Source organism: Suricata suricatta, chromosome 2, assembly GCF_006229205.1.
Source record: "Suricata suricatta isolate VVHF042 chromosome 2, meerkat_22Aug2017_6uvM2_HiC, whole genome shotgun sequence".
Lineage (NCBI taxonomy): Eukaryota > Metazoa > Chordata > Mammalia > Carnivora > Herpestidae > Suricata > Suricata suricatta.
Genome location: NC_043701.1, coordinates 14185567 through 14197695, shown reverse-complemented (window position 1 = coordinate 14197695; position 12129 = coordinate 14185567). Strand labels below are relative to the sequence as shown.

Sequence of the window (12129 nt, the reverse complement as noted above, 5' to 3'; positions counted from 1 at the left end):
GGTTCGTGGGTTCAAGCCCGGCGTCGGGCTCTGTGCTGACAGCTAGCTCAGAGCCTGGAGTCTGTCTTCAGATTCTGTGTCTCCCTCTCCCTCTGCCCCTCCCCGCTCATGCTCAGTCTCTCTCTGTCTCAAAAATAAATAACATTAAAAAAATAAATAAATAACATAAAATACATTGGTGGACTGGCAAAAAAAATCAATAAAACTAATAGGCAACCGACAGATTGGGAAAAGATAGTTGCAAATGACATATCAGATAAAGGGCTAGTATCCAAAATCTATAAGGAACTCACCAAACTCTACACATGAAAAACGAATAATACAGTGAAGAAATGGGCAAAGACATGAACAGACACTTCTCCAAGGAGGACATCCAAGATGGCCAACGCATGAAATGATGCTCAGTGTCACTCATCATCAGGGAAATACAAATCAAAACCACACTGAGATACCACCTCATGCCGGTCAGAGTGGCTAAAATGAACAAATCAGGAGACTACAGATGCTGGCGAGGGTGTGGAGAGACGGGCACCCTCCTACACTGTTGGTGGAAATGTAAACTGGTGCAGCCACTCTGGAAAACTGTGGAGGTTCCTCAAAAACCTATCAGTAGAACTCCCCTATGACCCAGCAATAGAACTGCTGGTGATTTACCCAAGGGATACAGAGTGCTGATGCATAGGGGCACATGTACCCCAATGTTCACAGCGGCACTTTCAACAGTAGCCAAATCATGGAAAGAGTCTAAATGTCCATCAACGGATGAATGGATCAAGAAGATGTGGTTTATATATACAATGGAGTACTACAGGGCAATGAGAAAGAATGAAATCTGGCCATTCATAGCAATGTGGATGGAACTCGAGGGTGTCATGCTAAGTGAAATAAGTCTGGCAGAGGACAGATACCGTATGTTTTCACTTATAAGTGGAACAGGAGAAACTTAACAGAGGACCATGGGGGAGGGGGAAGGGGAAAAATAGCAGGGGAGAAGGAGAAAGGCAAACCATGAGAGACTTTTGAATACTGAGAACAAAGTGAGGACTGATGGGGGAGGGGGAGACGGGAAGGGGGGTGATGGGCATGGAGGAGGGCACTATGGGGAAGAGCACTGGGTGTTATATGGAAACCAACTTGACAATAAAGTGTAAAAGAAAAAAACACATCGGTGGAAGAACCAGAAATATTGGAACATGGATTGAATGTGAACTTACCATTCATTTCTTTAAGTGCAGTAATGGTGGAGTTGCGATTATATAGAAAAATGTGCTTATTTCTAACAAATGTATGCCAAAGTATTTAGGGGTGAAGTGCAAGGTGTCGAGGCCTACAACTTATTTTTAGATCGTTCAACAAATTTATATACATACAAAGACAAAAATAAGGAGTAAATGTGGCAAAATGTTAAGTTGTCAGATCTAGGGAGAAGGCATTTAGGTGTTGATCATATCTTTTTCTTCCCAACTCCCCATTTTGAAAAGTTTCACAAAGTTGAAGGGTACCTGAGATTTTCCACTTAGGGGCACCTGGTGGCTCAGTTGGTTAAGCGTCTGACTCTTGATTTTGGCTCAGTCACGATCTCACAGTTTGTGAAACCAAGCCCTGCATTGGGCTCTGTGCTGACAGTGCTCGCTCACTCTCTCTCTCTCAAAATAAATAAATACACTTAAAAAAAAAAACCCATCACTTTAAAAATGCTCTGTCCTGGCAGACACATAGGTCTTTCGGGTGGGGTTTCTCTAAGTATAGTCTCTCACCATCAGCATCAGAATCAGAGAAAAATCTAGGAACAGCCAACGAGCACATGAAAAGAAACTCCACATCCATCGCCAAGAAACTGCAAATGCAATTAGAGACTCGTGGTATCAGTGCTACGCACACCTGAAACTAATGTTAACGTTGTGTGTCAACGAAATGTCAGTGGGAGAAAAAAGGCAAAGGGAAACCCCACGGAGATGGCACCACACACCCCCTAGAACGGCTGAACAGAAAAAGACGGGCAACACATCTTCACTCAGGACGCGGAGCAGTGGGAACGCCTGTGTTTGAGGGCGCTGGGCTTGTTCTGGAGAACAATGTGCTGGTTTCTTACAAATTCAACATAACCCTGGTTAAGCGTTCGACTCAATTTTGGCTCAGGTCATGAGCTCACGGTTCATGGGTTCGAGCCCCTCACTGGGCTCTGCAACGGGCAGCACAGAGCCAGCTTGGGATTCTCTCTCTGCCCCTCTCCCGCTCATGCACACTCTCTCTCTCTCTCTCAAAATAAATAAATATTTTTAAAAAATTAATAAATTCAACGTATCCTGCCCATGCAACCTTCCTCTCAGGTCCCCATAGAAATGAAAACCTACACCAAACACTCCTATTCTAGTGTTCACGGCAGCCAAGTGCACAACAGCCAGGCCCTGGAGACAGCTGTGCAGAGTGTCACCACCTCAAGAGCTGATAAACCGAGAGACAGCCCCGCATGGACACGGGCAGCACCACGAGCAAGTGTTTGAAACTGATCACAACAGGACACGCTATACGATTTTTTATGAGTTCCTAGAACCAGCTGAACCTTCTTAGAACAGATTTGCCTGGGGGCTGGAGGCCAGGATCAGCTGCAAAGGGACACCTGAGAACTTTCTGGGGGCCTGTGGAACTAACGTATCCCCTTTGGCAGTGGTCACATGGGTACCTACATCTGTTTGAAAGTGCTCCCAAGACAGGTGCATTTTTTTTTGGACAAACTCATTTGCATGAAATTGACTTAAAGTACATTTACACATCTTTTTTCTCTGCCCTGGTGGCCAGACGGGCTCTTTCAGACAAAGTTTGTCAAGATGTGGTTTCTGGGGGCTCCTGAGTGGCTCAGTCGGTTGAGCATCGGCTTCGGCTCAGGTCATGATCTCACGGTTCAGTTTGTGGGTTCAAGCCCCGGGTCAGGCTCTGTGCTGACAGCTAGCTCAGAGCCTGGAGCCTGCTTCCGGTTCTGTGTCTCCCTCTCTCTCTGACCCTCCCCTGCTCGCGCTGTCTCTGTCTCTCAAAAATAAATAAAAAACATTAAATTTTTTTTAATTAAAAAAAAATGTGGTTTCTGGACTTTGTGCATCAGCCTCCCCAAGAAATCTGACCCACTGAGAGAGCTCAGGACCAGGCGGGGGAGGAGTCATGTGCACCTGACGCATGCAGCACGCCTCAGAGGCTGCGGGACCCGCCCTGTGCCAGAGACCGGTGTCACAGCTCAGGGACACCAAACCGCCACAGCCTGGGCACTTGTGCCCGGGCGGCCGAAAGTCTGTGGTAGCTGTGAGCCGGGCGCTCTGCCTCAACCCGGCCTGACACGCCGGACCCAGGACGTTTGCAGAGAAGGGCTCCGTGGTGTTAAAACGGAACCTGTTAGCAAGCTGCAGCTCAGCTGCGGCTGGAATAAGCAAGCCGCCAGAAACCGCAGCGTCTCGGAGACTTTGTTTACTGCCTGTCAGCTGCCCCTTTCTGCCGGGCGGCCCGTCCGTGCCGCACCAACTGTTGGCTCTGATCGGACCCCCCAGAGGTTCCTGTCGGACAGGAGCCTGAATGCACGCCTGCCTCCGGAGAGGAAGGTCGGTTTGCAGGGACAGTGGTGTCGAAGATGTGACGCAGGTACAGCCTCCTGTCACTGGGAGAGAGGTCTGGGCAGACTGGAGCCACGACCCACCCCGTGGCCCCTCACTGAACCCCAGCTCGGACCTCTTCAGGCCGGTGTCCCCACTGCCTGACTTCCTTTCTCACCGGCCCCCGTGCTGTGCGGCCCCCTTGGCTTCTCCGGCCCCGGGTGGGGGATCCACGCCTTCCCAGCCTCAGGCCTCGGCCGCCCCGGCGCCCAGCCAACACTGGGACCGCAGACCTCACCCCCTGCCAGCCCTCTGCCAGCCCTCTGCCCACTCGGCGCCCGCCCAGGAAGAAACCTCTTCCCTCCCCCGGGGGCGACCGCCTCTCACTTGCTGTCCTCCAGACATGGCTGGTCGGCGGGGGGTGCCACTTACGGGGGTGCCACTTAGGCAGTGCTGTTACCGCTGCCAAGGCCCAGTGCTGCGGCACAACGGAGGCTCCTCTGTGGGCGCAGGTGAGAGCCAACGGGCAGCACCCGGGAGCCTTCGGCCGCTCCCGGTCTTTAAGACGGCAGGGTGTGCACGTGTGACCACACAGGTGTAGGGATAGGGTGGGAAACGCCATTTTAATGAGGGAGAAACGCAGGCTCCAAAGTGCTCAGAAACTATCCCAAGGTAACCGAACGAATCCACTTCCGAAGCTGGAGGCTAAAATACTCTGCCCGGGGCCCCAGAAAACCTTTGTTCCCCTGGTGGTGATCTGCATGCACCGGAAATCTGGTCCTGGGTTCACTCAGACAGGGCCCCTCAGCGCAGAGCAGGCACATCTAGAAGCCTGCGGGGGTGGGGAGCGGCTACCCCCGCTGGCAACCTGGCTTCTACTCGGGGCCACACACCCTGAAGTCCCCAGATGGGCAGAACCTGAATCACTTGGTCCCCCTGGCGCAGACCCAGGGTCTTGGAGAGGCACAGTCCCAAGCCACAAGCTTGCCTTCCTCCAGGCCCCCGCACTTGAGACCCGGCTGGTCCTCATCTTCCTCCGGGAGTCTGGAGAGGGGGAGAGAGGGAGTGGGGCTCAGGAGGACGGGCTCTGCCAGCCTGTGCGCCTGATGCCAGTGCCGGCGTGGGTCCTACTGGACCACTGCACAGAGCCCGGAGCATCTGCAAGGGCCCTGGGGTCAGAATCATGAGGATGCCCCACAGCTTGAGAGAACCAGGCAGCCCCCTCCGTGCAGCCCCCCTCCTCTAGCGTTCAGGGTGACAGTCCTGCTTGGGCAGAACTCCGGGGGCCCAACAAGGGATGGGGTGACTGGGACTAAATGAAGCCAGGCCCTGAGCAGGGCAGGGGGAGAGGGGTGTCTCCCAAGAGGTGCCCCGAGGCTGGTGGTGGAGCCGGAGCTGGAACTGGGGACTGAAGGGGGATCCAGATCAATGGTGGGGAGGTGTCAGTGGAGGGGAAGGCCTGTGACCCCTCGTTGGTGCCTGCTGTGATGTCACTCTGGTCATACTGGGGACAGAGGGACCCCCAGACCCGTGGTTACTCACAGCTGGGGTGGTAGTGGGGCCCCGTCGATCCAGTGCCAGCCCTGGGGGCCTCGCCGGGCCCCCAGCCAGGAGTGCTTGGTGAGTGGGTATCTGCTCAGGAAGTCCTGAAGGAGAAAAGCATCTGGTCACCCTTCTTCTGACACCAGACACGAGTATGGTGGCCCTGGGGACTCTGCACCCCATCCTGCCCACCTCCTGCAGGTCCCCAACTCCCCGAGCCAGAGACCTGACTCGGCTCCACCCAGCTCCCCCCAAACACCAGGAAGCGGGAAGCCATTCTGGGTGCTTGCTGGTTGCCGGACACCGTGTTCAGGACTGGGGACCAGAAATGGGGGCGATTCCATCTCCGCTTCAAGGGGACACAGAACGTGAATGCCAGTCCCCACAGAGCAACACGATCAGACACTGAGCGGCTGGCCGAGGGGGCAGAGAGCTGGGAGGCTACAGAGCTCATCCAGGTAGCAAACAGCCTGACTGGGCAGGGGGGTGACAGCAGGGCTGAGGCGCGGCGGGGGGCCTGGGAGCAGATGGTCAGCAAGAGCGCAGTGTACCCCGCCACGGCGCGGCACAATATCACAACTGCTTACAAAAAGACAAATCTGAAGGCCACGGAGCAGTTAAGTTCTCATACGTGAAGGGTTAGAGTGTGTCAGAACGCGGACGCAGCTGCGACACCATCACAGCCATGAAAGAAAACGTGCGCACGCCACCGCAGATGCAGGACACAAAACCGAGGGTGCGTTGGAGACCCATGAGAGACGATTTTTCTCTTTCTTTTCAACATTTGTCCTTGAGGTCATGTTTTTGGCAACAGAATGAATGGGAAAAAACTGTATTTAAAAAGTTTTAACTTGGAAAAAGATGTTTCAGCACTGTAAGTCCCGGTGTGGGGCAGCGACGCTGGTGCACCTTCCAGAACATACTTCGGTACTACATCCTTCCTACCGCTTGGATGAGTGATTCCACTTTGGAGAATAAATCTGAGACCAGAGAGGGGGAGAAAATGAACTTCCCCAAAGATAGCACAGTGTTCTGTATAAAGAAAAAATGGAAACCACTGAATGCTCAGCAATCAGGAAATAACATAAATATACATGTTATGGGACAGCAACACGGTGGAAAATTACAATGCCATTAAAGATGACAAGCACGCAGAAAATGTAATGCAAGAAAATGTCAGGAGGAAAACACAAGGAGCAGCCCACCCCAGCAGGACGCGTTGCTCACAGCACCCAGAAGCACACACCCCTTAGTGACCGTTAGAAGTGACGGTTAGGAGTCTGATGTGTGTGCAGCTTTTCCCTGGAAAACTGAGAAAGCCAAAACCTCCACACTTGACCCTGCTTATTAGAAAGTAAGCATGAAGGCAATGACCGTCCCCTATTCGTCCTTCAGGTCTTAAATACCCAGCGAGGGCCACAGGTGACACATATGCCCTTTGGCCAGCCGTGTGCCCCAGAGGCGTCAGCACAGACCCACCTCCCTCAAGGAAGCACCGCCAGACAGCAGCGGAGAGAAGCCAGGAACAGCTTTCTGGCTGCGGGCTGCTAACCTTACCCCTTCTGAAACCCTGAAGGCCAGGCCGCACATGAAAGGGGAGAGGCAGCGATGACAGGGCACATCTTGGCTCGTCATTTCCGTCACTTCCTCTGCAGCTGGACTGCAGTCCAGGAGCTTTGGGGAGGCTGAGGAGGAGCCTGGAGCCAGCTGAGGGGACTGAGAGGACAGAAGGGCCCAAAGCGTCTCGGCAGTAGCTGCAGCAGACCCAGGACCTCCTCTGGCCACCGCCCTCCCCCTGGGAGATGCACGGAGGCCTGGACCTTCTCCCGGGGCCCAGAGGCCACTGTCACTGTGGAGAAGAAGACACAGTGGCCGGGACATCCCACATTCAAATTCTGGTTCTGTGACTTAAGGCAAGTTCCCAACCTTTCAGAGCTTCAGTATGGTCCTCTAAAATAGGGGGGGACATTTGTGGGGTTTTTAAAAAATTAAGTTTATTTTGAAAGAGAGAGAATCTCAAGTAGGCTCCGAGATGTCAGCACAGAGCCCAACATGGGGCTCAAGCTCACAAACCCTGAACTGAAATCAAGAGCTGGACGCCAGAGCGCTCAGTTGGTTGAGCATCCGACTTCGGCTCAGGTCATGATCTCACTGCTCATGAGTTCGGGCCCCACGTCGGGCTCTGTGCTGACAGCTCAGAGCCTGGAGCCTGCTTCAGATTCTGTGTCTCCCTCTCTCTCTGCCCCTCCCCCACTCACTATCTCTCTCTGTCTTTCAAAAATAAATGTTAAAAACAATATTAAAAGAATTCTGTATGTCAAGCTTGCAATTTGGTTAAGCCCATCTCCGCCTTGGAGGACCCACCAGCCACAGGGGAGTTTTTGCTAAGAGGGCTAAGGTCATTCTCGACGGAACCTGTCTGCTTAGAGGGTGGAGGGCAGGGACAGGCTTTCGGAGGACACTTGCTGGGCTCAGTGGGTCACTGCCCAACTCAGTCCCCTCCCTAGCTCCAGCCACTCTCTAGGGACCTACCTCCGTTCCCACTGGCCTCCATTTTGCAGACGCAACCAGGGGCCTGAGAATGTTCTTATCCGACAAATATAAGAACTCAAGGCCTGATGCAGGCACCTGACAAAAACCCTTCTGCACTGACCTCCTGCTTAATGGGCTCCGGTCCACTAGCATGTCCTCCCAATTACACAGCACACATTAGTTGCAGAACATTTAGAAAATTAGAAAAAATTAAAACTTTACAGAGAAAGAAAAAAATCACTCCCAGTCTTGCTCCCAGTGGTATCCATGGTTAGGATATTACTATACATATTTCCTTTCTGTTTTTTCTTTGTATATTTACTTTCACCATTTTGTGATCACAGATTTGATGGTTTTCAATCTACATTGTATCTTTTTCATTTCTCCATGTTTTCTGAAACCCACGTGTATTCCTGGCAATGAAATAACTCATGTTCACTGTAAGCTGTTTTCTCCATCTTGCTTTTCTATCCACCTCCAGGGGACTCTCCCAGAGAAAAGGCAGGAGCCACCACCCTGCTGTGCAGCACAGAACAGCTTTGGGTCAAGACTGGGCAGAACCGAGCAAGAAAACAGAATTTCACGTACATGAAATCTTTTTTTCTTAAGTGTGGTTTTTTATTTTATTTCTTTAAATTTTTATTTTTGAGACAGAGTGCGAACAAGGGAGGGGCAGAGAGAGAGGGAGACACAGAATCCGATGACAGGCTCCAGGCTGAGCTGTCAGCACAGAGCCTGATGCAGGGCTCAAACCCACGAACCGCGAGATCATGACCTGAGTTGAAGTCACACGCTCAACTGACTGAGCCACCCAGGTGCCCCTATGTGAAATCTTAAGTAAAATATTACCAAGTCAGATCCAGAAGTATTTGGGGGAAGAAAAACTCACGGCTAAGTAAACTATCACAAGGGACCTAGGGAAAAAAAAAAAAATGCAGGGGTGGGGTGGGGAGGGAGAGGTGGTGCCTGGGTGGCTCAGTCACTTGAGCATCTGAGTCTTGATCTTGGCTCAGGTCATGATCTTATGGTTTGTGGGTTCGAGCCCATGTCAGGCTCTGTATTGACAGTGTAAATCCTGCTTGGGATTCTCTCTCTGCCCCTTTCTCCCTCTCTCTCAAGTAAATAAATATTTAAAAATACATACATACAGACAGACGGACCAATGTAATTCACCACAGAGATTAAAGAAGAAACGAAGGTATCATCTCGATGTATACACAAAAAAGCATCCCATGAAATTAAACTCATTCATGTTTAAAACTCTTCAAAAAATAGGAATAGAAAGGAACTTCCTTAAATGCTACCATTTAAGGAATGGCCTGTTTTGGCGCCACAGTGTAAGTGGTCAGTAAATATACATTAAACCACTGACCGGAGCAACCCCACTGTAAACCGCTTGGCCACGGGCCGGAGACACTGAGCCGTGCTCCTAGCTCCACGTCTACATCTTGGAATGAAGAGTAAGTTGAAGACCTTGGGAGCCCTGGTTATCTCACACATCACTTTATTTCCCCAGGACTAGGTGGCTTTCTCTGCAAGGCAGAGTCGGACTAGATCTTTGAGATTCCTGCTGGCGCTAGGAACGGGTGATCCGTAACGCCACGCCCATCCTTCACCGCCCGCCCCTCCTCACCTTGGTGTGGTCCAGCAGAGGGAGGGTGGCGTGGTGAGCCAAGCAGAAGGCCTGGCTGGCCTCCCAGGCCCGAGCCTCGGCGGAAAGGTAGTAGCAATGCTCCTCACACCACATCCAGCCCGGGGGGCACGGCCGGCACGTGACCCCTGCAAGCAGAGAGATCACCGTCAAGAGCTGGACGGATGCGTGGCAAAAAAATTGAAATCTGGCCACGGCCTTGACTGAGGAAGCATGGAAGTGGTAAGCCTTGGGAAGGGCAAGCAGGGTGGGCAAGGACCTGGGCAGGCTGTAGAGTCTGTGCAACGGCCAAAGCTGCCCACGCTGTCGACCCGCTGCTCATTGGAGCACCGGCTGTGTCCTGTGGGAGGAAGGGGCTCCTTTTCCTCTCTGCGCTCAAAAAGGCCGTGGGGGTGGGGTATCTTTTTCTAATTCTCACAAAACTGCTGTAAGGACCCTGGTGGTGGCCCGAGGAGGAGAGGGGACCAGGAGGAGGCACCATACCTGTTCTAGAAGCCAGGACCACAATGGCGACTGCAGACACGGCCAGAAACACGGCCATGATTGCTAGGGCCCAGCGCAGGGACTTCAGGTACAAAGGCAGCCCTGGGGGAGGGGACAAGCAGGACAGGTCAGAACTCAAGTCAGAACCACACACACCAGCATCACGCCCACCTCAGCACCCCACCCCCTCGGCCCAAGACACCATGGAAACCCACTCAGTTTAGGTTAGAAAATTAATATTTGAGAAAAAAACACTAGAAAATGTTCTGCTTCTTTAAAAAACACAAGACATGAGAGTCCATTCAAGAAAGAGAACAAACGATTGGCTGATTACCATTTGCTAAGCACATACCCCACACTAGACACAGGGTGCAAATGCCTCCAGGAACAGGGCAAGCTGCCCGCACTCAGGGGCCCAAGGAACCAGGAGTTAAAGCTCCAAACAGGGGAGGGGTGGGGGTTCAGTTTAAGTGTCGACAGAACTGGGTTCCAGTCTTGCCTCCGTGGGTCCCGCAAGTGTTTCTGGTGTCTCCCCTCCTATCTGTCAGGCCACTAAGAGACTTAAGGGAACAGATGTGAGTTGTCAGCAGCTCACGGACGCAGGGGACCAGACAGCTGGAATCAGGCTGTGGAGGGGAAAAGAGCTCTGGAGACAGGCAGGAGGAAGAGAGATGGAATGGTCCAGCCCTGGGGATGGAGTAACCAGGGAGGCAAGAGGGGAAACGTGGGGAATGAAATACAGTAAATGGTTCATCACAGCCAGCACAGCAGCTTTCTACCCAGAAACATCTAAAGTAACTGAGCACTCCTGAGGTGCCTGCATAGCTCGGTTGGTTAGGTGTCTGACTTCGGCTCAGGTCATGATCTCAAGGTTCATGAGTTCGAGCACCGCACTGGGTTCTGTACTGACAGTATGAAGCCTGCATGGGATTCTCTCTCCCTTGCTTTCTGTCCCTCCCCCACCCTCAAAATAAACAAATAAACTTAAAAATAAATAAATGAGTAACTGAGCGCTCCTGAATTTGATCTCTGCCAAGACACAGAATTAATGCAAAAAAGGCCTCTCCTCTCCCAGACACTTGGCTGCAAGGGACCATGGGACCCAGCCACATCTCGGGGACAAAGGCTGGGAATGCTACATATTCAGGGTAAGGGTCCCAAGAGCTCAGTCACTATATTTGCTAAAGCCTGAAACAGCAGAGGTAATTCTCTGGCAAATATTTTATTATTTTGTTTTTTTTAATATTTTATTAAATATTTCAAAATGCCATTTTGAAAATCACATGCACAGTAGGCTACACCCGCATATGAATACACATTCATGTGTATGGTACACCCAACACATATACAAAGTTGGGGCACATTTCCAAGGTTTTTAATAAAACATGTTTTCAAATATAATTCAACTTTAAAAGCAAAGGCACTTTTGGAATCCTCAATTTCCCTTTTCCATTAGGAAAAACACTTGCTTCAAAGACTGAAAAGGGAAGTGTGTTACTCTGATCTAAGAGTCACATTCCATCTGTGACCTTTCTGGACTTTGTTCCTTTAATACATAACCTGCTTCTTAAAGGGATGTGACCCAAATTTTTGTCAACTGATAAATGGATAAACAAACTGAGCATATCCTTACAGAACAATATTCAGCCACAAAAAGGTATGAAGTGCGGGTACAGGCTGCACCTGTCAGTACCGGGCACCTAACAGTCTACGCAAAGTGGAAGAAGCTTGTTGCAAAAGGGCACATATTATGAGTCCATTTATGAAATGTCCAGAATAGGCAAACCCACAGGGACACAAAGTAGCTTAGTGGTTGCCTGGGGGAGGGGAGTGATGGCTAAAAGATACTGTGTTTCTTTTTACAGTGTTAAAAATATTCTTTTTTTAAAAAAATTTACTTATTTTAAGGGACAAAGAGAGCAAGTAAGTAGGGGGAGGAACAGAGAGAGAAAGAAAGAGAGAGAGAAAGAATCCCAAGCAGGCTCTGCATTGTCAGTGGAGCCAGATGCCGGGCTCGAGCTCACAGACTGTGAGATGATGACCTAAGCCAAAATCAAGAGTCAGACACTTACCCGACTGAGCCACACAGGCGCCCGGAAAATATTCTAAAACCAACTGTAGTGATGGTTGTACACCTCTGTGAATATACTAAGACCACTGGATTGTAACTTTAAATGGGTGGATTGTATGATACATGTTACCAAAAAGAATGACTAGGAAATGCTTGGAATAAAAGATACATATATACTGACAGTCTTAAAAGCAGAACTGAAAAACCTGAAGAAAAGGAGAACACATTTACCCATCACCCCGGTCATGTAACTATTGTGACTAAACACTAAA

The 12129-nt window shown here is 50.8% G+C and overlaps 1 protein-coding gene across 1 annotated transcript in view; it reads right to left on the bottom strand.

Annotated features, from left to right (window-relative positions):
• Nucleotides 1-4182: 4182 nt before the first annotated feature.
• The window catches only part of KLRG2 (killer cell lectin like receptor G2), a 10414-nt gene continuing 2467 nt past the window's right edge, over nt 4183-12129 (bottom strand). The window contains exons 3-6 of the mRNA XM_029917909.1: nt 9787-9920; nt 9286-9431; nt 5121-5224; nt 4183-4622 (exon numbers count right to left, since the gene is read on the bottom strand). Of these exons, the coding sequence (XP_029773769.1) occupies nt 4502-4622; nt 5121-5224; nt 9286-9431; nt 9787-9920 (505 nt within the window). The 3' untranslated portion in view covers nt 4183-4501. The remainder of the gene's footprint in view (nt 4623-5120; nt 5225-9285; nt 9432-9786; nt 9921-12129) is intronic.